Source organism: Sceloporus undulatus, chromosome 5 (genome assembly GCF_019175285.1).
Source record: "Sceloporus undulatus isolate JIND9_A2432 ecotype Alabama chromosome 5, SceUnd_v1.1, whole genome shotgun sequence".
Lineage (NCBI taxonomy): Eukaryota > Metazoa > Chordata > Lepidosauria > Squamata > Phrynosomatidae > Sceloporus > Sceloporus undulatus.
In genome coordinates this window covers 74,369,319-74,395,987 of record NC_056526.1, presented here as the reverse complement: position 1 = coordinate 74,395,987, position 26,669 = coordinate 74,369,319, and the positions used below count along the sequence as shown (strand labels likewise).

The following is a 26,669-nucleotide window of genomic DNA, read 5'->3' as shown; positions in this document are numbered from 1 at the left end:
TTGGAGCCTAAACTGTGCCATTTTCTCAAATGAAAATCTTTGGCATTACACTAAACCTCACCAAAGCTATGGTCCTTTTAATTTTCCATCAGTCTACTGCTTGGGTACTTATTCATGTCAAATACATTTCCCTAGAGACCTGGAAATTAATAATGACTCAATTAATTATTCCGCTATTAAAATTCTCAAAAAAAGTGTGCATATAAAAGAATGCATTAGATGATAATAGGAAGTCGGGTTAAAATGGAAATTCTGCCATCATGCTGTGTTCTAATTCCCAGTACCTCAAACTCAATGGACATTACTTCATATCCATAGATAAATGAAGGAGTAAAAGACATGTTATTTGTTATCTTGTCTATGGTCCATTCATTTATCTCTGCATGCTTTGTACAGTTGCTAAGACATAAGCAGTACAAAAGACCTTCTTGGGGGTTGTACCCTAGAGATGGATGGAGATATATATATATATATACATGCTTCTCAAATGGAGGAGAGAAATAAACTCCTCATTATTGCTTTTACTATGTTTGTTGCATTTATATTCTACCTTCTCTCTTAGAAGCTCAGAAACACATGGTTCTCCGTAATCTTACTTCATACTCACACTGTCTGTTTAATGGATGAATGGAGATGGGACATCACTAGGGGGTGCAGAGGAGGTGACACTACTGCTCTCCTAACATCTGCCTTTGGACAGAAATTGGTTGTGGTATTCACCCGCATCCCTTTAAAATGCTGAAGAGTGTTATTAGAGTGAGGCTTAGTGGGAAGAAAAGGGGAGAGACCTCCGTTGTTTTTTAAGTTGTTGTTTTTTACCTTCTACTGTAAAAAGGATTAATTCCAGGTCCACATGCCATTACAGTCCGTCCTCGCCTTACGCGGGGGATCCGTTCCGGATCCCTCCGCGTAAGGTGAATTCCGCCTATGCTCGAGCCCCATTGGAAACAATGGGGCTCGTGCGCAGCGGCGCGGTGGCGCAGGTGCGTGCAGGGCGCAACGGGCGTGCACGGCCATTCAATTGAATGGGACGCGCCGCCCCTTCCGCCCCGCGGAACTTGAGCGCGTATGCTCAAGGCCACGTATGGCGCGGGTGCACTGTATGTTCTAATTAAATGTTTGAGAACTATTCTTTTTAAATTTCTTTAAAAACATCACATCTTACCAAATTTTCATTTTAACTACATGAAACTATGTGCCTATAAATGCATTTAGGCGGTGTGTATGATATTGCAAATTAAGTGTATATTTTTTTAATTTTGCTAGTTGTTTATGTCACAACTATTGCCATCACATTCATATGGGAATTGCAGTTTATGAGTAACATAGTACCAAAGGCACTAGTAAGAATTCTGTATGATGTGATATGGGAGAAGGTCAATGAAGAGGGGTGATATCATGAGGGTTATGTCAACCCTAGTGATGTCACTGAGTGGAGATTTTAACTCGTTCTTGACATCTCTTATGTGATACTCTAAGCCTGTCTCAAACAGAGCCCATACAATTGCTTTAATCGCCTATTCTCATCAACCCCAACTACCTTGGCCAATGGTCAGAGATGATGGGAGTTGTGTTCCAAAATCCTAGAAAAACTCAACTCAGAAATATACTATACAAGTGACTATATTATATGAGTATTTCTGTAATCTTCTGTTTGATAGACTAGCCAGAAATCTTTGTAGGATTCAAGGAGATCCTTTGCAAAAGAAAATGAAATATTAAGTTTAGCAAACAGACACACACAAGCTATGTGCAAAACTGTGTGCACTATTCGAAGCACTGAGATAGTAACTATTGGAATAAAAACATGAAGAACGACAATAGCTATGTGCTAATATAGACGCAGCATGAGGTAAATTTGAAAACTTAAAAAATATGTCTTCATGGTTTTTGTTTTTTAAAAAAGAGATAAAACCAGTTATTTCTTTACAATCCTTGCTGGGTCAAGGTTCTTTCTTCTTCTTCTCTTTACCTTATATTGTAAGAGGAATTAATTCCAGGCCCACATGCCATTATATTCTAATTAAATGTTTGAGAACTATGTTTGCACGTGATTAGCTCATAAATTCCTTTTTATAGGATGTCTTGCTTCAAAAGTAGCCCAGAGTCGATAAATCTTTTTTGCAGGTGTCAATTTGGTCAGCAGTAAAGAGGTAAATAGAAACTAATGACACTCATCAAGCCCCTGGCACAAATGATTTATTGGGCACGATCATTTAACAGTTTCATAAAGTCAATATAAGAGGGGGAAAACAGGTTTCTTATCAAGGTAAACCGCATTTGTACTGTCAACACAGGATGATTTATGACAAGCCTCGAGCCAGGATTAGGATATTATAAATGGGAGAAAATAAAAGGCTCATTATGTTTTTTTCTGTCCTTAACATATATAACCACAGGTAGAGGACATGCAGTGGGACAACAGAGAACGAATTCACCCCACCTCAGTCTGTAGTTTGCCATGCAAGCCTGGGGAAAGGAAGAAAATGGTCAAGGGAGTACCATGCTGTTGGCACTGTGAGCGTTGTGAAGGATACCACTACCAAGTGGATGAGGTGACCTGTGAAATGTGCCCATTTGACAAGAGACCCAACATCAACCGCACAGACTGCCAGCAGATTCCCATCATCAAGCTGGAGTGGCATTCCCCCTGGGCAGTCGTCCCAGTCTTCATAGCTATCCTTGGGATCATTGCTACCACTTTTGTCATTGTGACATTTGTTCGCCACAATGACACACCCATTGTCCGGGCCTCTGGGCGTGAGCTCAGCTATGTCCTCTTGACTGGGATTTTTCTCTGTTACTCCATCACCTTTTTAATGATTGCAAGTCCAGACACTGCCATCTGCAGTTTCCGACGGATCTTTTTAGGCCTTGGCATGTGTTTCAGTTATGCAGCCTTGCTCACCAAAACCAACCGGATCCATCGAATATTTGAGCAAGGGAAAAAATCTGTCACTGCTCCAAAATTCATCAGCCCAGCTTCCCAGTTGGTAATTACTTTCAGCCTCATATCCATACAACTTGTAGGAGTCTTCATCTGGTTTGGCATTGATCCTCCACATATCATAGTGGACTATGGAGAACAGAGGACTCTGGATCCTGAAAATGCCCGTGGAGTTCTCAAATGTGACATCTCTGATCTATCTCTCATTTGTTCTCTTGGATACAGTATTCTCTTAATGGTAACATGCACTGTTTATGCTATTAAAACAAGAGGAGTTCCAGAGACCTTCAATGAAGCAAAACCAATTGGATTTACTATGTACACCACCTGTATCATTTGGTTAGCTTTTATTCCAATCTTTTTTGGAACTGCACAGTCAGCAGAGAAGGTGAGTGACAGTAACCTCTCTTAAACCCATTTTGTATTTAGCTTCACTGTTTAGTATCACAGATGATTCATTCCCAACATTGGATTCAAAAGCTAATCTTATTGAAGTCAGATGTCAAAGATCTTTGTGATAGGTATGTGTTTAGAAAAATACATTGTTTAAGAGCACTCTAGAATAATCTAGCACTAAGGATTACTCTATAATAATTTGATCATTAGAAATATGTTTGTGCTTTTCATCACTGTCACCATTTCTTCATCTTTTTTTCCCTTGTAGCATTTTGATATATGAATCACAAAGTGTACAGAAATAAAACTTGAACAGAATCAAACAACCTCATTTTGGAAAGGAATAACATCAGAGTTAAGTCATGATGCCAACTCTATAGAAATGGCAGATTATAGAATATATACCATATTGACTAACTTTGTAAAATAGGTTTATGTGCTTATATTAAAAATGGAATCATGAGAGAAGCAATTTAACATCAAGGTATATTCCAAACACCTAATTCTCAGAGATGTGGTGCTTAAACTCGCAGTTTAACAAGTATGTCTTGCATCGGCTCATACATCAAGTCTGGATACATTTATTAAAACATCATTGAATGTCTGTGTGCAAAAGACCTCTCTAACTTTTTTATGATACTCAATATAATTGCATGCATTGTGCAAAGATTTTCCTCTTTTATTTGTTCTGAACCTAAAACCATTTAGCTTTGTTGGATGACCTCAAGTTCCCACATTTGGTGGGTGACAGAATAATTTCTATTTGTATCTGACACAAAATGATATGTCTTTTGTTCACAAGCTTATCAAGAGCATGCCCTAGGCTCTTTTTGAATAATCACTCTTTCTATTTTAACAGGGAACAATCAACAATTTGTTGTCTTGTCTCTTGAATACTGCTTAGCTAGATCTTTATATACATTTCACCTTTGAAAATATAACCTCAGCATGGCTAATTGTTACTGAAAAGTTGATACATGTAAAACTACATAGCAAACTCTTTCTCTTACACACACACACACACACACACACACCCCAAACAAACCCAGACAACGGTGCAGTGTCATGGCAGTAATTATCAAGAGGTCCCTTTTTATTGTTTTTTGGTTTTTGTGGGAGATTTTGTATAGGTTTCAAACAGTGTCCCTCTGTTAAAAGAATGAAAATTATGGTGAATGAAATTACCAGCCTTTTGACAGGATCATAACAAACAGTGAATTCAGAATTCTCTGTGTCAGGTCCCAATCTGTTATTCCCAGCATACAAGTAAATCATGTGCCCAAATATACAATATGCAAGTAGGGAGAAATTTTATTATGGAAATGAGAAAGCTTGAAAAATCAGTTTTTAAACTACTATTTCCAGAATCCAGTAGCCAGCTTCAGGTTGTAGACTAGATGTTTAAGTAGCTGTAGTTTTCTCCATCACCTAAAAGTAATGTTTTTTGCCCCTGGGGATTCCTCAGATTATATATGGCTAGAGACATCTGGTTTCAAAGTAAATTCTGCTCATGGAGGTTGTTCTGCTGCCAGGGCTAGACAAGAGTCCATAAGGTTTAATAGTTTAAGCAGCATGTATAGCTCTTCTCATAACTCAACTGCCTATCAAAATACAATATGTTTCCCACTGCACATTTACAGGCATAGGAATCCTGGACCACATTCAGCTTTATACAATGCTTCTTTCAGGGAGTTGGGGGTCTTGAAACACAAATCAGAATGCAAAAAAACTCACATTCAGGCACATGAGCCTTATCCTTGGGGAAAAGGACACAATTTTATGGTGTGGATTTCAACATTTCTAGTATTAGTCCACATTGAGAACAAATGCTTCAGCAGGGACTGAGTATCACTGCCCAATACTGCCTTCTGACATCTGGCCCTTGGGAAAGAGATTGGTGTTGACAGTGGAGTTTATAAGACAAGGGAAATTGGAAGTATAATCCAATGGCAATCTGAACGCAATCATGGGGTTTCACGTTATTGCATGATAAACTACCACATGCAAATTCGGGCAATGGGAAGTCAGTCCGAGTGCAATCATGAGGTTTCACGTTATTGCGTGATAAACTACTGCATGCAAATTCAGGCAATGGCATGCTATTTTCGGGCAACGGGAAGCCAGTTCGAATGCAATTCGCATTCACGTAAATTCGCTGAACTAGCAAATTCATGTGAATGCGTTCTGACCCCACTTTCTTTTCATTCGAAATTAAGAGAAATTCCTCAGGTGTGATAAAGTCCAGAGTTTTTGTTGCTATGTGCCTTATGGCAACCCTGTCATGAGGAGTGGGCAAGATTTAGGCTGGTTCTGCACAGGCTAGAAGACTCTGGGAACAGCCCAGAATATTCTGGCCCTGATACTGTCCTGACAGGGGGAGGATGTTTTATTTGCCTTGTGTGGACAACCTTTAGTTAGAAGAGTATTGTTATTGCCTTAATCTTAGGTGGAGAGAGTCTAATTTGCCCATTCCCCCCAGTAGGTTTAATGGGTGACCATGGCAATATCCGTGGGTCACAATGACTTTTTTTTTACAAGTGTGCTTACAAGAGTTTATACTGAACACTAGTTTTAAAAAATGAGTCCCAGTGTCATGCTTATGAAAAGGGTTTCAAGGTCTTATCGCATTGACAGAAGTCTTAGGAAATCAACAGGCCAGCAGACAAATCTCAGAGAAAATAGCCATAGATGAGAAAGTTTGATTTTTCTATGTGAAGTGGCTTTAAAGCATGGGCATCTCTATACATTCCCAGCAGGTGCCAGGGCTCACTGTCTCAGCATAAAAGTGCATGTAAGTATGTGCAAAACTTCATGTGCATATACATAATGAAAAGTCAAGGGATTCAGAGTGTACATGCATGTGCTATTTGCATCAAGACAGAAGTTGTGGCAGCATCTTAACTCAAGAGACTTCTTTTTACATGACACTCTGCAAGCAGTGGTGCAGGGTCTGAGAAAAAAAAAACTTGCAAGACAGCACTGAGATTCTACAAGTCCAACAGCAGTGTAGAGCCTGTAAAAACTATCTTGTGTCATGTATGCCAAACAGGGATGGAAAGAATATTTGAAAAGTTCCATATTGCAAATTAGCTTTGAAAACTCCAAGGTTTTTGAAGACTTTCTTGAAGAGAGAACTAAATTGCTAAATTGCTGCTTCTTTTGAGACGAAAATTAGTAGAGAATTTCATCCCCAATTCCGTAAAGCAAGAATTATGTGTGATGTGAACCCTAGCAGGGATGTCTACAATGACAGATTTTGGTGCTTGCCTGACTATCAAAATTGTTGTGAGTTTCTGTTGCCATGTTACCTGACTTCATCTGCAGACATAATGCAGTTTGACACCACTAACTGTGAAATCGTGGGATTTATAGTTCTATGGGATATTTTGCCTTCTCTGTCAGAGAGCTTTGGTGCCACAACAGTCTACAAATCCCATGATTCCATAGCACTGAGCCACATCAGTTAAAGCGGTGTCAATGTGAATTATTTCTGCAGCGGCATCCCTGTTTATAAATCAACAGAATAATTAGCTTTAAATGCAAATTTTAATTATTCTGTTTTTGTATGCAAGAACACATTTCAAAGGCTTCACCTTGTTGAGAAAGAATATTAGTTTTACCATGTTTTAAAATTATTTTTCATGCTTCTTGGCATTTTTATGAAATCTGTACATGCACCAATATATTTGTGTATTTCTGTTAGTTGCACAAAAGTGTATTTTTATATGCAAGTTTTTTCCCCATAAGAAATTATTCCCCCCACACTTTTCCATCATCTGTGAAAGAGGAGATGACAGAAGTGGATTTTTATTAAAAGGGCAGGGGGTAGGGAGGGCATGCACTGGCTTAGTGCATTGGAAGTGCAATTCTGGTGATTGGAAGATTGGAAGGTTGGCAGTTTGAGGCCCGAGTGCTGCATGACGGGGTGAGCCCATGTCACTAGTCCCAGCTTCTGCCAACCTAGCAGTTCAAAAGCATGCAAATTCAAGTAGATAAATAGGTACCACTTCAGTGGGAAGGTAACAGCATTTGGTACAGTCTTGCTGGCCACTTAACCACCAGAGCAGTCCTCAGACAATGCTGACACTTCAGCTTAGAAATGGAGATGAGCACTGCCCCCTACAGTCAGTTACAACTAGACATTCATGTCAAGGGACTACCTTTACCTTTATGGCATTAATAACAAGATAGTAAATGAAAACGATGAAGCAACTTACTTATAGACAATAAATGTGTGTGTGTGTGCGCACGCACGTGCGTTCATGCATGCATGCATGCATGCATGCATGTGTGTGGTGTCTGTGCCTTCAAGCTGCCTGTTGATTTATGGCAACCCCTTGATATTCACAAGGTTTTCTTAGACAAGGAATACTCAGAGATGTTTTGCCAGTTCCTTCCTCTGAAGGATATCCTACAGCTCTTGGTATTTGTTGGTTGTCTCCATCAAAGTACTAACCAGCTGACTCTTCTTAGCTTTCAAAATTGGTCAGGATCTGGTATGTTTAGGATATTTAGGTCTTAATATCCCCAAAACGTGTATCATAAAATGGGACAGTACATTGTACTGATAAATATGCTGTCAAGATGTTGCAAGCCCTTGGAAATTAAATAAAGCTCTTAAAAACATCAATTTGAATGTTGGAGTAAAGGTCTCATTGATTCAGGCATAAACCTCTCCAGGGAAAGAGCACTGATCAGCCTGCTCTTTTCCCTATTGCTACAGAATGGAATTGCCTCTCTACCTTTGTACTCTCTAAAAGGTGCTAAGCAAGCCAAGTCTACCCAGGTTGCCGCAAGACAAGGATGTGTGTGACCTTCCAAGAGGCACACTATTTTATGAAAAGTGAAAGGCCATGCATTTTTTATAAGAACCAAACCCTAAAGGGAGTCATGCATCTTAGGGAAGACAGAGGGATCGTGGCAGTTAAAATCAGGACAAACTGAGGGAAACACTTTCAGACTTTTAAGTCTTTGTATTAGTTTTATGGCATATGTGTTTATGCATACATTTCCATCAGAGCCAGACTGAATGCTTTTTCTTCCATTTGAGTCAGTTTAATTACATAAGCATAGGTTATGATCCACTGGAACCATTTCCTCCATGACTCCCTAGGGGGGAATGAAGGGGTCTATTCAGTGTTTTATTGACCAAAAGGAGGTCTTATATACACATCTAGTTGATGTTCAGACTGTTCTTAAATGTCGTGTTTGGGTTTCCTGCAAATTTTTAACCAACAGAAGAATTCCTTCCCTTGCTGCCTTCTCCATCCAAATTATACAGGATTATATGCCTATTAGCAAATGCCTGATGATATTTGCAGAGCACCATGTTAAAAATACCTTCCACATCATACAATTATAACACTATTGTTCCACTTTAACTGACATGGTTTCACCCTATGGAATCCTGGGATTTGTAGTTTAAAGACAGGTATTTAAAATTTTATCCTAGAGAGCACTAGTGCCTCACCAAACTTCAAGTCACAGGAATACACAGAATGTTGCTAAGATAGTGAAAGTGGAATTTAACAATAAAGGAAAGGGCCCCAGACCTGTTAGGCCAGAATCATGTCTTTTGTGTTTGTATTTTTTAAGAGAAATATTACATTGTTTGTCTCTATGGTGTTTCTCTCTCTGTATGTGTGATTCTTCTTCTTCTTCTTGATTCTTTTTTCCTCTTTTATTAATACCAATATCAACTTCTATTTAAATGAACTTGCTTTCTAATCACCACTGTTATGCTGGCTGCTGTTTTAAAATATTGCAGTGTGACACTGGTTGTTAGGTGACTTCAAGTCATATCCAGTTTATGGTGACCCTAAGGCAAATGTGTCATGGGACGTTTCTGGTGCTGAGAGTAATTCACCCAAGGTCACTCAGGGCTCTTTCTCACTTACATTTAAACCAGTTTGCAATTCACCTTTGCCCCGTGTTGGTAAATTGATTCTAAAAGGTCCGTCATTCCCACTATGAAAGCAGATCTTTTCATTATCCTTTTATATTCAATTCTTTTTGAGCATGATTGTCATCCCCACTAGATTGTGCTGCTTCAAAATACATGTCAATCATCTGTGCATCATCAGTGGCATAAGCAGTAACCCGGGCAGTCCAGCTTAGAAAATATATATATATAATTTTTTAAAAATTGATAGAAAATTCAATTCATTTGTTTTGCAACTAGTTGCCTCACTATGAGCTGCCATTGGATCGCCTGGGTAACTGCAAGTAGCTGAAAAACTATGAATCGAATCTTCTATCATTTTTTTTAAAAAAATTGATAGATTTGATTCATTGGTTTTGCAACTACATGCCTCAATGATTCAAGTAGTTGAAAAATCAATGAATTGACACTTCTATCAATTTTATTTTATATTTTTTAAAAAATCATGCACTCATAGGTCCCACCACAAGCACAAAGGCAGTGCTGAGAGAGGAGGAGAATGGTGGATCTACCAAAAACTGAGGAAGGATGGTAAACACCCCTCTGCCATTAGTCCCTCCCCTCCAGGATGATGTGATCCAGATCCATCATTCCCACTTGTTGAACACGCTTCAGGATCAATTTGTTTTTCAAAAGTACTGCCAAAGAACTAGTGTCAGGAAAGAATGTTTTTGTGTGTGTTTGCCTCGCTTCTTTGCGATTGAAATTGACCATAATAGGTTCAGAACTGGTTTCAAATGGGAACGACAGTCATATAACCCGATCAACAATTCACTTTAAATCATACTGGGAGTGTGGCCTCAGTGGTTTTTATAGCTGAGCAGGGAATCAATCCCTGATCTCCAAAGTCATAGTCCAGCACAGACCACTACACCATGCTGGCTCTTATTTGACATTACTGATTATAAACTGAACCTATCTTTGAATAGCAGTCAACAGTGTAGTTCAAGGGTTGGAAATCATGTGGCCAGTAAGCAACATTTGTCCACAAGGCCTTCTGCAGTATCTGAGTTTCTTCTTCGACTCCCTGTCATAGCATCTCACCTGAAAAAAAAAAATATTTCTGGCCAAAACAGAAGAGAAAAGGAGAGATATCCCTGCTTCGGGATGTCTGTGAGCATGGAAATATTTTCTTAAATCAAGGTGCAGAGCCACTCTTTACTTTCATTTGCCCTCCTGCCCCAAAGACCCAGATGCATTTGTATAATGAATGAATGAATGAATGAATATCATAAGTATTTTGCATAATCTTGTTGTAGTAATGTAGATGCAGATTAAAACTGGTGGATTATTTTTATGCAGTATACTGGGAATTTCACAAAAAAGAAATGGGGAAAGAACCCAAAACAACTCCTAAATTAAAATGCTAATTCCACAGTTTTGCAATTCAAATGTTCTTCAGTCCTTCTGCTATAAATATAATTCTGTTTCCAGACAGCCTTGTGGACTTTATCACAAGTATTTGAACATGTGTCCAGTTAAATGGTTTATTTAAATGAGGTAAAATATCATAAACTATGTTCAGTATTGGTTTGATATACTCTGGAAAGACAATTGGCAAGAGTGAATGTTTTAATTAGTAGCATCAAAAGAAAACATTCATATCCATACGTGGTTCTCATGCAAATAAAAATAAATAAAGCACATTACCAATTTGGTCTGAGCAGAGGACTGTGTAATACTCTGGATGTTGTTGCATTACAGCTCCTATCATGCCTAACAGCAAATTATGAGGATCATATTTTCCTGATTCCTGGTCTAAACAACTCTCTTATTGTTGAGTTGGTATGGTTTATTTTGTTTCATCTAAATCAGGATTGAAAAAATATGTGGGCTAAATATTACGGTAAATATATAACTTGTTCAATTCCTCACACCGCACTACCCCAGACAACTAATACCTGATTTCCACTCTGCTCAGCCATAGAGCTACTCTACCATTTTATTCTGCTTTGGTCAGGCTTCACCTAGAATACTGTGTCCAGTTCTGGGGACCACAATTCAAAAAGGATGTTGAGAAGCTGGAGTATGTCCAGAGAAGAGCGACCAAAATGGTGAAAGTGTGGAAACCATGACCTATGAGGGCTTACTTAGGGAGTTGGGTATGTTTGGCCTGGAAAATAAAAGGTTAAGAGGTGATATGATAGACCTGTTTAAATATATGAAGGGCTGTCATATTGAGAATAGAGCAAGCTTGTTTTCTGCTGCTCCAGAGATTAGGACCCAAAGCAATGGATTCAAACTACAGGAAAAGAGATTCCACCTCAACACTGGGAAGAACTTCCTGACCATAAGAGCTGTTAGACAGTGCGACACACTCCTTCACAGAGTGTTGAAGTGTTGGAGGTTTTCAAACATAGGCTGGATGGCCATCTGTTGGAAGTGCTTTGATTCTGTGTTCCTGTATGGCAGGAGGTTGGACTGGATGGCCCTTGTGGTCTCTTCCAACTCTAGGATTTTCCTTTCCTTTCCTTTCTTTTTTCTTTTCTTTTCCTTTTATTTAAAAGGAAGGATTTTGTATCCCTCAGATCCCCGGAAAGAGCCAATGTGGAGTAGTGGTGTGAGCACTAGACTGTGATTCTGGAGCCCAGGGTTTAAACCCCAACAGCCATGGAAACCCACTGAGTAACTTTGGGCAAGTCACATTCCTTTAGCCTCAAAGGAAGATAAAGATAATCTCTTTCTGAAAAATCTTGTCAATAAAACCTTGTGATAAGTACACCTTCGGTTTGTCGTAATTTGTAGATGACTTGGAAGGCGCACAACAACAGCAGCAACAACAGACCTTTGGCAATTCTGGGTGAGTGCTAGAAGGAATTTTTGAAAATATCTGGAAAGAGTATTTTTAAAAGAGTCCCTTAAGTGTTGGGAAACCCTGACAAGAAAAATCAATCCTGAACTGATGACAACCATCACCGTTCAGGCATTATACTACACATAATTTGCTTTGCGCAGGAAACAGCATTTTCTGTACATAATTAATATTTTCTTCATTGAAAATGCTGTCAGTGGTGCAGAGAATGCTGTTTTCTGTATAAAAATATCACTTGCAAAGAATAAGCCTCAAACTGCACATAGAAGATTGTCTTGCAGAAGAGAAAATAAAAAGTTGGCATTTACTTGTTGCTTTCTTCAAAAAGAAACTTACGTGTTCATTAGAAAATTGTTGCATTTTAGTCCAGAAGAATAAAATATCAAAAACTTTGTTAGGGCTGATAGTAGTTGCAATGCATGAGCATCTAGGGAGGCACCATTTCCCCATCATCTAGATTTAGATAATGCTGAACAACCAAAAAAGAGCCAGTGTGATGTAGTGTTTTGAATGTTGGACTACAACTCTGGAAACCAGCCATTGAAACTCATTGGGTGATGCTAGACAAGTCACATGATCTCAGCTTCAGAAGAAATGACTTGAAGGCACACAACAATAACAACAATAGCAATAACAGCAAAACAACCAAATGTATACATTTACTTAGGACTCTTCAAAATGAATGCTACCTAAACATGCCTTTTCCAAAATGGACTGTCTATCCTTCCATAACCAGATATATTTGGGCTGTCTGTCATTCCATACAGATAGCCTATTCCAAGTCAGATGGTCTTGTACCACCAGCTTTTTCTTGTGCATTGTGACCTTGGGAAGTAAAATTTTATAGATCCAATGTGGGTGGGTGGTGAGAGACACATGTACTGCTTTGATTATTGCCATGCCATTAATGATGAGAATTATTTTTCAGCAGTTAAAAAAAATCAAAATTAGTTCATAAATCCTCTTGTTCATGCAGTAATTTAAATGTCTCACTAGGGCACAGAGATGATGAAGTGGAATTGGCACACACTACCTGCCTAATCCAGTAGAAAAATTTTGTTCAGAATATAGTGACAACAAATACAACTCCCAACAAATACAACTAACTTTTATGTTAGTTTTAAATAACTTGCTTATTTTGTAAAGTGTGGTATCCAACAACATCATGCTTTATAATTATTCCTCACAGCAAGGGTATTTTAGCTCACCGAGTTAATAGAAAACTTCTGAAGGAATATGTTATATGACAAGTTAACACATCATAAAATATGTTAATTGAAATTTGCCCACCTATTCATTCCTGATAAGGAAGTGACAGAAGGAATTAAAGGAAGAGCTTATAACAAGGTGGGAAGACTTGTTTATATTTAATTTAAGAGATTCTTCACAATTTGCCTTCATTCTTTAAGAAGTTTGCAATAAATATATGGTTGGCTAAGGGTAGAATCAGCACCATTGCAAGAAAGGATCTAAAACAAAAATATTGTTTCATGCAGCAGCCATTACTCATTTCATCCTTCCATGTGTCTTTTTCCAACAAGGGTGTCAGTAACACATTTCTGAAAGCAGAATTTTCTTCTCTCCATTTGATAAGGATACAATAAACACATTTTCTTTTAATACTGTAATAGCAGTATGCTTTGTCCAGAATAAAGTCACCTAATTTGTTTATTTAGTTTTCTGCCTTTCAATTTTGTCTTTCTTCCATTGAGCTCCAAATAGCATGCATGGCTCTCCCTCTCTCCATATTATCCCCACAACCACTCCTTGAATGGCCCAAGATCACCCAGTAAGTTTTATAGCTCAGTGCAGACATCATCTTCAGTCCTTCAAACCCAGCCCAACACCTTAACCACTACATTGCATTGGCCTTCACAATCTATTTTGTTTTGATCAGACCTCCATGGTCTTTATTTTTGTTTTCTTTTTCTTTAGCAGTAAGCCTGCTTTTGAACTTTCTCCTTTAACTTTTATTAGTAATTGTTCCAAGTCTCTGATATTTTCAACTAGTAGTATAGTGTCATCTCTATATCTTAGACTGTTAATGTTCCTTCCTCTTATCTTCACTCCCCTTTCTTTTGAGTCTAAATATGCTCTTTCTTTGATATTTTCTGCGTATGTTGAACAAATAGAGTGATAGAATGCAGCCTTGTCTTACCCCTTTGCCAATTGGGAAGCATTATGTATCCCCATATTCTATTCTAACTGTAGCCTCTTATCCTAAGTACAGATTCCTCATCAAGACTATCAAATCTAGTGGTACTCCCATTTCTTTAAGAACAATCCTTAGCTTTTTGTGATCTATACAGTCAAAGCCTTTGAATGTGTCTATGGCCCTGGACAGACGGGCCCTTTGGCACATCCTGGCAACGTGCTAGGGTTGCCTCGGGGCACCGTTTCCAGACACTCAGCAACCCTAGGATGTCACCAGAATGTCATCGCTGTGCGGTGCCGTATACACGGCGTGCATAGCAATGATGTCACTGCTGTGTGCTGTCCAAATGGGTGTGCACATCAGTGCTGTGCTCATGCCGCTGCAGGCAGTTTGTGGTGGTGCTAAAAGGAGCCACTTTTCAGCGCTCCTTTGCTTTCCATGTAGCCGTGCCGTGCAATTTGGTTGCTGCAGCGTGGCTATGCGGAAAAGAGAGGCAGCTCCCGGCCACCTCTTTCTGGTGGTCTGTACCCCGCCAATAAAGCACATGCTGATTTTCTTCTGGAATTCTTTGGTGCATTTCATTAACCATCATATGTTCACAATGTGGTCCCTAGTGCTTCTTCCTTTCCTGAACCCATCTTGCTCCTCTGGGATTTCTTTCTCCAAGTATGATTTGAGTCTATATTGTTGCATTTTAGCATGATTTTGCTTGAATGGGAAATTAATACTATGATCCTATTGTTGCTGCTGTCTTTTTTGTTTCCTTTTTGAGGATGGGATGTATATAGATAATTTCCACTCTATTGGCCATTGTTTTGTTTTCCATATTTGTTGGCTTGCTTTAGTTAAGACTAGAGTTGATCTCTCTGTGTAGATTGCAGCGGTTCAATTGAGATATCATCTGTTCCTGGTGATTTATTCTTCCCAATTCCTCTTAGTGAAGCTCTCACCACACTTTCAAGAATTTGGGGGGTTCATCTTTATATGGTTCTTCATTCCATGTGTCCTGTATATATACACCTACTGCTACCCTGACAAAGGAGTTCACTGAATCTGCCAATGATTGGAGAGCATACATCAACTAGATATGTAGGTTTATATCATTATTATTCTCCATCATCAGCTATACATTTCAGGACAATAAATGGCAACACCTCTTCAGAGTATTGTTCAGCTGCTTTTCTGTTTCATTATTTTGTCACCTCATGACATTGGTGTCATTTATCATGGCTATTTCTAGAAGAAAGGGAACCCAGTAACAAGGGTGGAAAGCAATTTGGAGCTACTTTGTAGTCATTAGTTTTTTTTTGTGGGCAGATTTCACCAAAATCATGAACATACTCTATCCCAATCAAATAGGAAAATGTCATGGACACTGCTGAAGATTTCTGTGAGAAAACATTTCATCCAGTGTAATCTTTGACTCTCTGTATTTGCACAGCTGGTCATTAAAACATCATGATCTTCTTGAAATAGAGTTTTCTTTAATGTCATGATGGTTGCCATGCTGTCACATAAAAATAAAATTGGCTGCCTGATTAAAGCATATGTTTTATGAACCTCTGGGTAAAATCAGGTTATAATGGCAGAGTGTCCCAGATTCTGCTGAGAATAGATGGCTGTCTAAAGTACATCCCTGTTCAGTGAAAGAAGCTACTTTAATTTTCCTGCGATTCTTATTTTACAGGGTTTGACAGCTGAATGAATAATATTCATTCAACAGGTATTAAAGATAACATTTATTATTCATTCTGTTTTGAGTAGACAGATGAATGCCTGTTTCTCATTTTTCAACAAACAAACAAACAAACACAAACAAACAAAAAGAGAAGAGGAAGCATTTTCAGTTTTTATAAGAAGAAAGGGACTTACAATAATGTGTAAGTACTTAACTGTCCTAAAACTAAATATGATGTTAAGGAGATAATTTATTGAAGAAAGAAGGCTTCTGTATTTATCTGCACCTACTGCTATTACTTAATGTTTGTTTTATGATTCAGAAGAAAAACATTTTAATCACTATGAGGTATGATATGGGCATGAACTATTATAGATATGTCTATAAATTGTAGTATTACTTCCACATCCTGCCGAAACTATTAACGGTTGATCACTTGCATCTAATTTACCCAGGCTATTTTAAAACTACTTTTTCTGCTTCGTATTAGGCAATAAATCAGTTAACACAACCTAACATGCATACATGTATTTCTTCAACAGCTACTTAATCTAGCAACACACATGAAATCCCTAGCTGTCTGGCCCTTCTTTATGGGTTCAGGTAGTCCATCAGACCTCTTCACTTTTTGGGTCCATCTTTTCCTCACCTATCAAACTTTGGAATAGTAATTTGGCTGATTTTTGGGGTCGGGAAAGCATGTTGTATCACTGCTAAGCAACTGTAGTGTATTCTCACTACTGTCAGATTACTATACAAAACAACCATACAGATGAGTGTATATGTGGAAGAGAGGAAGAGAGAGGGGTGATAGAAAAAACTGTTGTAAAAATGGTTTGTGTTTGGGCTGCAGCAGCTTGCGGTTTCCGTATCAGTGGGGCAATGATTCTGCACCTTGGATAGCACCTTTAAATAAAAAAGTGGAGTAGATTAACTATTTCACAGACATAGGAGCTACCAGATGCTGTTGCATTTTGACAGTTGTGCAGTTGATTTTGTTGTTGTGGCTGCTGTATGTTTTCAAGTAATTTCTGACTTATGGCAACCCTAAGATGATCCTATCACAGAGTGAGTCCCATTTTGGGGAAAAGGTGGGATGATGATGATGATGATGATGATGATGGTGATGATGATGATGATTTTATTGGCAAAGTTTGCTTAAAGGGAGGTTGTCATTTCCTTCCTCTGAGGCTGGGAGTGATTTGCTCAAGATCACCCAGTCAGTTTCCAAGGCTGAGAAGGGGCTCAAACCTTATCTTCCAGTCCAGTGTTCAAACCACTACACGCTTGCTATCTGTGTAGGTGATATACTTGCTCTTTGCCCATTAACCTAATACAGAGCTAAACTAAATGCTTTGGTCCTATGCACATTTAACAATGACACGCCTGTGCATGCTTGCTCAGATGTAGCATCCATTGTATTCAGTTGGGCATGTATATTCAGGTAAGCATGTATCGGATTGTGAGCCTAAGGGCCTGAACAGACAGGTCAAAATAAAGCTGCTTCAGGTCACTTTGGAGGTATGCTGTTTAAATGACACACACATCTTAAGAGGCCAGAAGCTGCACGAAAGCTGCACTCCAGTCCTTAGGACTGGAGCGTGGCTTTGGTGTGGCTTCCAGCCTCTTAGGATGCGTGCATCATTTAAACAGCATACCTTCAATGTGACCTGAAGCAGCTTTATTTTGGCCTGTCTGTTTGGGCCCTAAGACAATTTTGGCTCAGTTAGCTCAGAAGCATCTTTATCATATCCATGTATGCTAGTAAAACCATACTAGTTCAGTTTCTAATTGTCAAGCATTTTCAAGCCCATTAGAAAAAGGTTGCAACCTTTCACTTGTCATGGACAGCCTAAGAGGTTCTGCTGCCTGAGAAAGAACAAATGCTACCACTTGCTCTCAAGGTGCAAAGCTGACAACTTTATTTTGGCATCTGAACCAGGAAAAATATCTCCTTCAGAATAAAAATACACTTGTTGCCCTTTTGTGGTATCCCAAGCTTGAGGCCAGGATGTCTGAAAGACCGTCTCCTCCCATATGAACCTGTCTGGAATCTGAAATCCTCCATAGAGTTTCCTCTGTGGGGACCCCATTGTATGCCCTACCATCCAAATAACCAGGTTGGTTGTGAGTGCAGGAGACAAGACTTTCTATTTAGCATCACTCCAACTATGGATTTCCTTCCCAAGAGAACAAAGGCTCGCTCATTCCTTCTTGCTCTTCCAGTGGGCAGCAAAGACTATTGTTTCATCCTGAAAACCAGGGTGGCTTCTCTCCTTGATTTAATTTTGTGTGTGTTTGTGTTAAAAAATAAATAAAGAATTTATATTTTAATTGTAGCTGTAAAAATTTCTTGCAATTATTTTAGCCTGACTATAAAATGAGAGGTTTTTTTATTGATCTATTTTTGTTTGCAGTATATTACCTTAAGACCCCAGGTGGGCCAAGGCTGCTGCCACACTGCAGGATTAATGCAATGTGACACTGCTTTAACTGCCATGGCTCCATACAATGGAATCCTGGTATTTGTAGTTTGCTGTGACACCAGAGCTCTCTAGTGAGAACGCTAAATAGCTCACAAAACTACAAATTCCAGAATTCTGTAGCACTGAGCAGTGCTGTCACTAGAGTTGGTGTCAACCTGTGCAATAAACAGATTGGTAAATGGGCTCTTCTATTGTCCGATAACTGTGGTTATTTCATTTGCCCCAGAACTGCCTCATTTTAATAGAGATCAATTTTTACATTAATTTTTAGATTGATTTTATTAATTTGATTCTATTTTATCTTTTGTATTTTAATTTGGAGGGTTAGGGATTTTGTTAATTATGGCCTGATACAGATGAGAAGAAAGGGATGGCCAGAGGCTGTCCCTTTCTTCTCCGGATCGTTTCTGTAGCAACCGCACGGCTGGGGCAATGATCCGCTGCTAAAAGGAGCTCCAAAATGGAGCTTGTTCCTGCAATGCTGCCAACACGCCATTTGCGCCCTGGGGTGTCATTGTGACATGTCTTGTGCGCAGCGCTGGTTTTAACGTGTCACTCAAGACATGTCATTGGTATGCGTGCTGTCTGAATGCACGCACACCAAATTGGCACCTGTCCGGTAAAGCAGCCAAAGGGCTGATAAGACAGCTAGTTTTCAAACAAACAATCCCCTCCCAGCACAGCAAAGTCAGTGTAAGCTACTCAGTCCTGGAGAGTTGCAGTAGCTTTCCCAAAAGGGTTTACCAGAAGAATTGTCAGACGGTCCGAGGTTCAGGGTAACAGATAGGCAGGTAGATAAAGCAGTCCAAGGTCAAGTTTCCGGGTAGTCAAGACAAGAAGCCAAGGAGCCAGAGACAGAGTCTTTCCTCTAAAAGAGTCAGATATCCACTGGCAAAGAACCACACATGCTCCAGGTGCTTAAGAAGGCAAGGAGCTGGCCTTCAGCTGTGCCTGATTACGAAGACACTTCTGATAAAGCCCCCGAGATCTTCGAAGGCCCTCTCTTTCTGCTCGACGCTCATTGAAGGTAGGCACACTGCCCAGATCCTCCTCCATGTCCACAGCCTCAGCACCAGGCAAACTTGACTGCTGAACCTCTGGAGGGGCCATAGACTCTGCTCCAGCAGAACTAGGGCCAGCCTCTGGCTCCTCCATTACAGGTTCAAGCCCCTGGGGCTCTGGCGCCTCCATTATAGGTTCAGATCCCAGAGGCTCTAGCTCATCCTCTGAGTCCTCCAAGCCATCTTCCAGGCTGGGCATGACAGCACCCATATGTACTAGGGCTCAGGAGCATGCGGTTGCTGTGTGCTCCTGAGCCCTAGTATCGGCGCAGCCACACTGCTTTTGGCCATCTGTACCAGGCCTATGTTAGTATGTTTTTATTATTGTTTCCCGCCTTGATCATTTGGCTATAAATAAATTATATTATTATTATTTATTATTAATGACTCATGGTGTCACCCCTCCCATTAACCTCCTCCCATTACCACACCATAGAACCCTTAGAATTGTTTTTGTACCAGTGTCACTCATAAATTGCAATTCCCATATATCACTGAAACTAATGGCAATAGTTGTGACATAAACAACTAGCAAATTTAAACCTATACCTTTAAATTGCAATAATATATGCACAGTCTAGGGGGATTGACATATGCATAGTTTCGTGTGGTTAAAGTGAAAATTTAGTAAAATGTAATTTTTCAAAGAAAATTTTTAAAAAATATTTTAAAAATAAAAACATTTTTTTAAAAAAGCAAAGGCATCTCTTACTGCATTTTTAAATGGAAACAGGTGAATGCCACAGCCTATTTCTGCCAAAACACAGATATTTGAGGAGCAGTAATGCCACATTCCCTTAGGATGTAACCTGGTGAGGCTGCACCAGTGCACCCCCCCCCCCCCAATGATGCAGTCAAAGTGGTGCCAAATAGCATTACTTTTTCAGTGTAGTTTAAGCCAAAGAGAATCTAAAATAAAGTTTTAAAAAATTAAGCCTATCAGCCTGCCTGACTCTTCCTAATGATAGGGCTAGCCCTGTTCCTTGAAATTGCCTCTAGAAAAAGTGTTTGGGGAACTAGTGGCCAAATAGAGCTGTAAATATCAAGAAATTGAATCTTAAAAAAAAAAGAAAGAAAAGAAATTGAATCTTAAGCAGTTCCATATATTTATCCAACGGTTGTTAGAAAACCAAGGATGGCTGTGGCAGGATAGATGTAAAAATATTGGTGGTGCTTCTGTATCAGCTACTGTCCACCCAATGCTGATACAGTACTACTAAAAATGTCTAGCTAAGAGTATGAGGAGGAAACAGGGTCTGGAAGTCATTAAAATACTTTTTAAAAAGTTGTTTTCTCAGTGGTTTTGTTAACTGAAGTATGCCTCTGCTCCAACACTGGAAGAACAAGCAGTTCCCTACCCATGGCCTACATCTTATGTTATGCCTGTCTCTAATATTATTGTCAGTTACAATTTTCAAAGTACTACAATTCTTCCCGTGATGACTAAGCCTGTGTTCTTTTCATTTGCTGAAGTGCTGGTGGACTCTTGGTGGGAGTGTTAAGCCAAGCGCATGATACTGTCATTTTTGTAGGCTGCACAAAAAGCAATATTCGTATGCTGTTTATGAGTACTGTACATTAAGATGCAGAAGGGAGAAACAGACTTCACAGCGGTAAGAACACCGAAAAGCCATTAAGAGTACTTGGGCTGCTGTATATTACATAAACTAAAAGTGGCAACCACAGAGACTTATTCTGCAGGCAACCTTATATAAGGCAATTATCTGTAGAAAATAATGTGAACTCAAAAATTATTAAAGTCAACAATTTCAAGGATAACCACTCAGAACATCACCCAGATGTTCAACAAGGTGTTTAAATGGCTTTTTACATAGGTCAAAGGAACAGAGAATGCTGCAAATGGCTTTGGGGAAGGAAAAAAACCCAGGGGAAAACACAGCTCTAATTATGTAAGAAATAATGCAAAAACCTTTGGACATCCATCATATGATCTCTTTCCTGAATGGCAGTCATCAAAAAGATACAGTGAACTCAAAGCAGTATGTTGCAAAAAAATCAAAGTGAAATGTGAAATTACTTTTTGAGAGTCTTGGAGTGTAGGTAAGGGATCCAATTTATACTACATGGCTTAATGGGTTTTTAGTGCACTTGTCAGGTTTCTTTCTTTCTTTCTTTCTTTCTTTCTTTCTTTCTTTCTTTCTTTCTTTTTATTGCTAACCTTATTCTCTGATTATGCAACAAAATGAAGCTTAGAGGCTGGTCAAAGGACTTGGCATCTCCCTTGGTAATATATATCCTAATTCTCTTGGTATACTGCATTCATGGATCTGTTCAGTGAATGATATGTGCACATGTTTCTAAAATTTCTTTCCTTAAGGCCATCTGCATATGCCGGATACACTGTAGTATCTGCAGTGATGGCTGCTGTTTTCTACCAGTTGCACATGTACAGCTGAAAGCTGTCAAAAAGTAACTCTCCCCTAGACACTAAATAGATGTGGGATTGCATGCCAGCAGTGATAAGGTGCTGTTGTACTAGGTAGGTTATTCCACAAGGATCAACTGGGTGCCTTCATCTACAGTCTCTTATACAAGTCAGGATTGATTAATTCTCTTATCTTTGGTTAGAAACAACTGCATTTTAACCTTTACCTTTAGTGATAAGGCACAATTGTACTAGGCAGGATATTCCACAAGAATCAACTGGGTGCCTCCATTTGCAATCTTTTATGCAAGTCCTAACACAGTTATCCCAGCAAGAACTTTTTTTTAACTAAGCTTTTTTTTTTTTTTTTTAAAAAAGGTTTGTTTTGTTTTGTTTTTACAGTCAAGTCCTGCTTTATTTTTTGGGTTAAAAGAGTCTGTCTCTTGATAATTTCACAGGCCTGCGAATCAACTACATGAAGTCAAAACTTCTGTGTTTCAATATTTCCATTAATGACCAGAATTAATTGCAACACTTAACAATTATATCCATCAGGCTTTATATACCTGACTAAAAATATTACTATCTTCTTTTACAAAATTATAATAGTGTTACTAGATGGATTACTTCCAGATTAGGAGACTGGAAACATTTAAATGTGTCTAAGCTAGGGAGAATTGCTTTGGTGAAAATGTTTCTTGTCCCCTATCTTTTTTTTAATTCAGGTAATTCCTATGGCATCTTCAACATTGTGATTTAAAAAGTGGCAAGGATTGATTAATTCTCTTATCTTTGGTAACAAAAAAATGCATTTTTGTCTATCCGTTAAGCATTTCCCCATCAACATGGGTGGGCTGGCCATATCAGATCTCTGACTTTATTTTGCAGCTTTTCAATTATATCAAGCCATTCCTTTAGTGAATAAAAGCACTAACGTCCCCTGGGTTAGTATGGAAATTAATGTAGATCTTAGCACATTGCATAGTATGTTCTTAAAAAAAAAACTTTCAGGAAAGGAGATTAGAAACTTAAAATATCCCTGGTTCAAAGCCAACACTGAGATTTGGCATAAATGAAAATATATTGATGGGTTACATACCGCCATTTGGGATGTCCTCAGGATGTCCCAGTTTAAAAAAGGGGCATCTCTTCTAGACGCCCCTACTCCTGTTACGGAATCTGTCCATAACAAATGGCGGCAGCCGTTCCACACGGCCGCCGCCATCTTGACGTAATGGGCGCTCTGCGTCCGCACGTCACGCCCCAGAAATGACACCGTGAGTGCGCGACTAGCACCTCACAGCATCTCTTCCGGGGAGCAAGAAGGAGCGCGATTTTCACGCTCCTTCTTGGCAGCGTCCGGGAACCGCGCCGTTTGGCTGCTGCGGTTCCTGGACACTGCAACCGGCGGTGGCGTGAGACGGCCCCTTCTGGGCCGTCTGATTGTTTCCCAGACTTGCCATCTATATGTCCATTTTGAACTCTGAACTCATAGCAGTAACACATTTACCAGCCACAAGGGGCACATACAGCAAACCACTTTCCTACTGGTAGTTCTGAAAATATGTAATAAATGGGAGGCTTGTATTTGATGCAAACACCATCACCTTGCTCCCCAAAACCCCGTATTTGTTTATTTGCTGACTTCTTTCTCTCCCTGACCCAGTTCATAACTTCACACTTCTAATGTTTAGTGGCTAGAATGCAATCTAGATGGAAACATTCCTTTTAGAAATCCCACCACCACCACCGCCACCATTAACTTTCTTTTTACCTTTTTTTAAGGGGGAAAATGGTGCAGCCAATATGTATAAGAGTTTGCCAAGAAATGAAACAGCTTAGCCTATCCCTGTAGTTCCATTTTTCAGACTCCTACCTGTAGAATTTGGTGCCCCAAGGAGAAATGATGTAAGAAAACGGTTGGTGTGTTCTCTCACTCCTGCACATTTTTAACACAAATTCGTCTTTCTCTCCCCTGTTTCCAACCTTTCCTGGAGATTGGCATGCACTCTTCAGGTTCTTTCTCATCTTGTTTCTCATCTAATGCATTTTTAAAAGCATTTCTTTCGATATGATGACTGGCTTGAGGCTTCCAGTGGAAAAGGGATCAATGTAGCTGCAAATATACTTGAGAAGATTTCATTACTATTTCTCAAAGGGTTGTTCTTTTTCTTTTGTGTGTGTGCATAACAAAGCTTTCAAAACTCAACAAAATTTAAACTGTCCATGGATGATCTTAGTCTTTTAATCCCATATTTTTAAAAAGGCAGTAATCTACTTGTCTGCATACAGCCAAAAAGTGTGTTGTGGCTATTGTTGTCATCCCTGTTTGCCTTAACTCAACACTTCTCACAGTCCCCAAAGCAGCTCTGCTGATTCTAGGGATGTAATCCTTCACTAATTTTCTTCTTGAAGGATACAGTGGGTAATTTTATTAATATCATTTCCTCCAAAAGAAAAGTATTAAACAGTATTTTTAAAACAATCTGTGCAGTTTTTGAAAACTATTCACATTTCAGGACCCATTCTGTGCAAAATTTGCACATGGCTGTTCTGCACAGAAAACAGCGCCTCTCCTTCCAAAACAACCTTTTCTATGCAGAATATATTTCTGCACAGAAATATTATTTTCTGCATAGAAAAGGCTTTTTCTTCTGCAGTTTTGCATCAAAAACCACATGTGAAGTTTGTGCGAATAAGCCTTGTACTTCTGCGTTTTGGTTACAGGGAACAGCATTTATGTACAGACAATGCTGTTTCCTGTGCAAAAATGTTGTTTTCTGTGGAAAACAATCATATGCAAATTTGGAATAACATAAGTCCCAAACTATGAAGGTTTTCATCAGTCCAGGATTCTTCTCATCATGGTTTTTTGACACCTGAGAAACACATTTTTGAATATATTAGAATATTCTTTCCATCTCTAGCTGTGAGTCAAGATGGAAAGAATATTCAAAAACATTTCAGCAAATGATTGAAGAATGTATTTTTTGAATGACAGGAAACCCTGATGGGGAAGAATCGAGAACAGATGAGAATATTCCCAGTTTAAGACCTATTCTGCATCCAATTCACCTGTGATCTTTTTGCGTAGGAAACATCTTTAACCAAAATGCTGTTTTCGGTGAAGAAAATGATGTTTAATCCACAGGTATTGCTGTTTCTTCCACAGAAATTGTATGTTCTTAAAAATAAATAAATAAATAAATAAATGACTGTGTTGCAGAATTTGTTCCTCCTCCTTATTTTTATAGGAAAGTGGAGAAGCAAAGCTAGAACATGATGTTTTATCAGTTTGCCACCAATGAGTAGCATAGCAAAGTGGTCTGGGATGGTTGACATAGAGAGAGACATTCTATGTCATGAATGGGCCTGAGCTGTATAGTGGACCTGCACAACAATACTATTATCAAAACCTTAAACTTGGCTTATAGCAAATGTCAGCCAGTATAATGATGTGTGTAGGTATCTACTGTGTGTGTAACTTTCTGTCTACTAAGAACAGTTGCTTTTTAAAATAGAGGAGGCCTACTCACCATGGATACCAAAATTTGTGAAAGCTCAAGTCCTATTATATACAGTGGTATAGAGAAATGGTGTCCATTATATAAAATAGCAAAATCAGTGTGTATCTTGTTGGAATATTTTCAAGCCATGGATGGTTGAATAAGTGGATAAAAGATCTGTGGATATGTAAAACAAGAAAAAATAAAAATAAAAATTCCAGTGCTGAGCGAAAGGAATTTAATACAGAAATGGTCAGTATGTTTCAGACTGAAACTCTCATTCATGAACTGAGATTTCCTGAGAAACCCAACACACATAGGACTCCCAAACATGTTGGACTTCCCTGCTATCTTGCAACTTAAAAGCAAAAACAGAAACCTCTGTCAAAGAAATGGAACAGCCTAGGGGAAAGCACTTTTTTCAAAAATAAAATAAAATCAACTTCACAGAGCTTCTGAATCTCTCATTTCTCCCCTTTGTTGTTGTTTTGCAGTATCAATATGTTATGCCAGCAGGTCCTTTTTAGGCACCCTGGTTGGTCTTCATTGATTTTGTTAAATTTAAAAGTGTTCTCCAAATGCTATTTCTATTTGAAGATATCAAACTGTTTTTCCTCCCTTTGGAAACCATTCTTTTGCAATGGGAGCTGCTCAAATTGCTGTAAGTTTAGGCACATAGCCTGAAACTACAAAGTGTTTGGTTGTTCATAAGGCCACTAATACATTCATGCCTGCATGTATAGCATTACATATAGATGTTCCCCAGTTTTTTGATACCTCACTTTTGACAACACATTTTTTTCAACCATTTTAAATTACTTCCTTTTTGCATTGCTAATGGGATTCAAATTTTATCTCTTGGTCTTTGGAATGTTTTGTTCCCATTACCACATGGCCAGAAGGAGGAGGGGCCTACTTGCATAGGTATACCTACAACAACACCAACAACACCTTAAGAAATGCAAGCCAGTGTCTAACATCATCATATTATTAATTTTTTCTCCTGTATAATTTTTAACATCTCTGTTTGATGAAAAAGCCAGTGGAGCTACAAAAGTTTGCATCATGTATTTTGTGCATTTTGGTTGTCCAATTAAAGATATCACTGTTTTAAGGATATTTTGGCCAACACAGTTAACCCTGAATATGTTACCCTGTTCTGTATATCTGATGCATGGTCCACTCTTTCGTCAGTGTTTTCACAACAGTAACCGCACAGTGCTCTCTTTGAAAAAACAACAACTCAGTTGTCTTGGCATTTTTTAAATCTCTCAGAAATTTGTGGCCCCCCCCCCCCCCCA

General features: G+C 38.9%; 1 protein-coding gene across 4 annotated transcripts in view; it reads left to right on the top strand.

The window, feature by feature from the left end:
• GRM8 (glutamate metabotropic receptor 8) overlaps positions 1 to 26,669 on the top strand; it is a 588,148-nt gene that overhangs the window by 507,358 nt on the left and 54,121 nt on the right. For all 4 annotated transcript variants that reach the window (XM_042470814.1, XM_042470816.1, XM_042470812.1 and 1 more), the window contains exon 9: positions 2,400 to 3,335. In XM_042470814.1, coding sequence (XP_042326748.1) covers positions 2,400 to 3,335 — 936 coding nt within the window. The remainder of the gene's footprint in view (positions 1 to 2,399; positions 3,336 to 26,669) is intronic.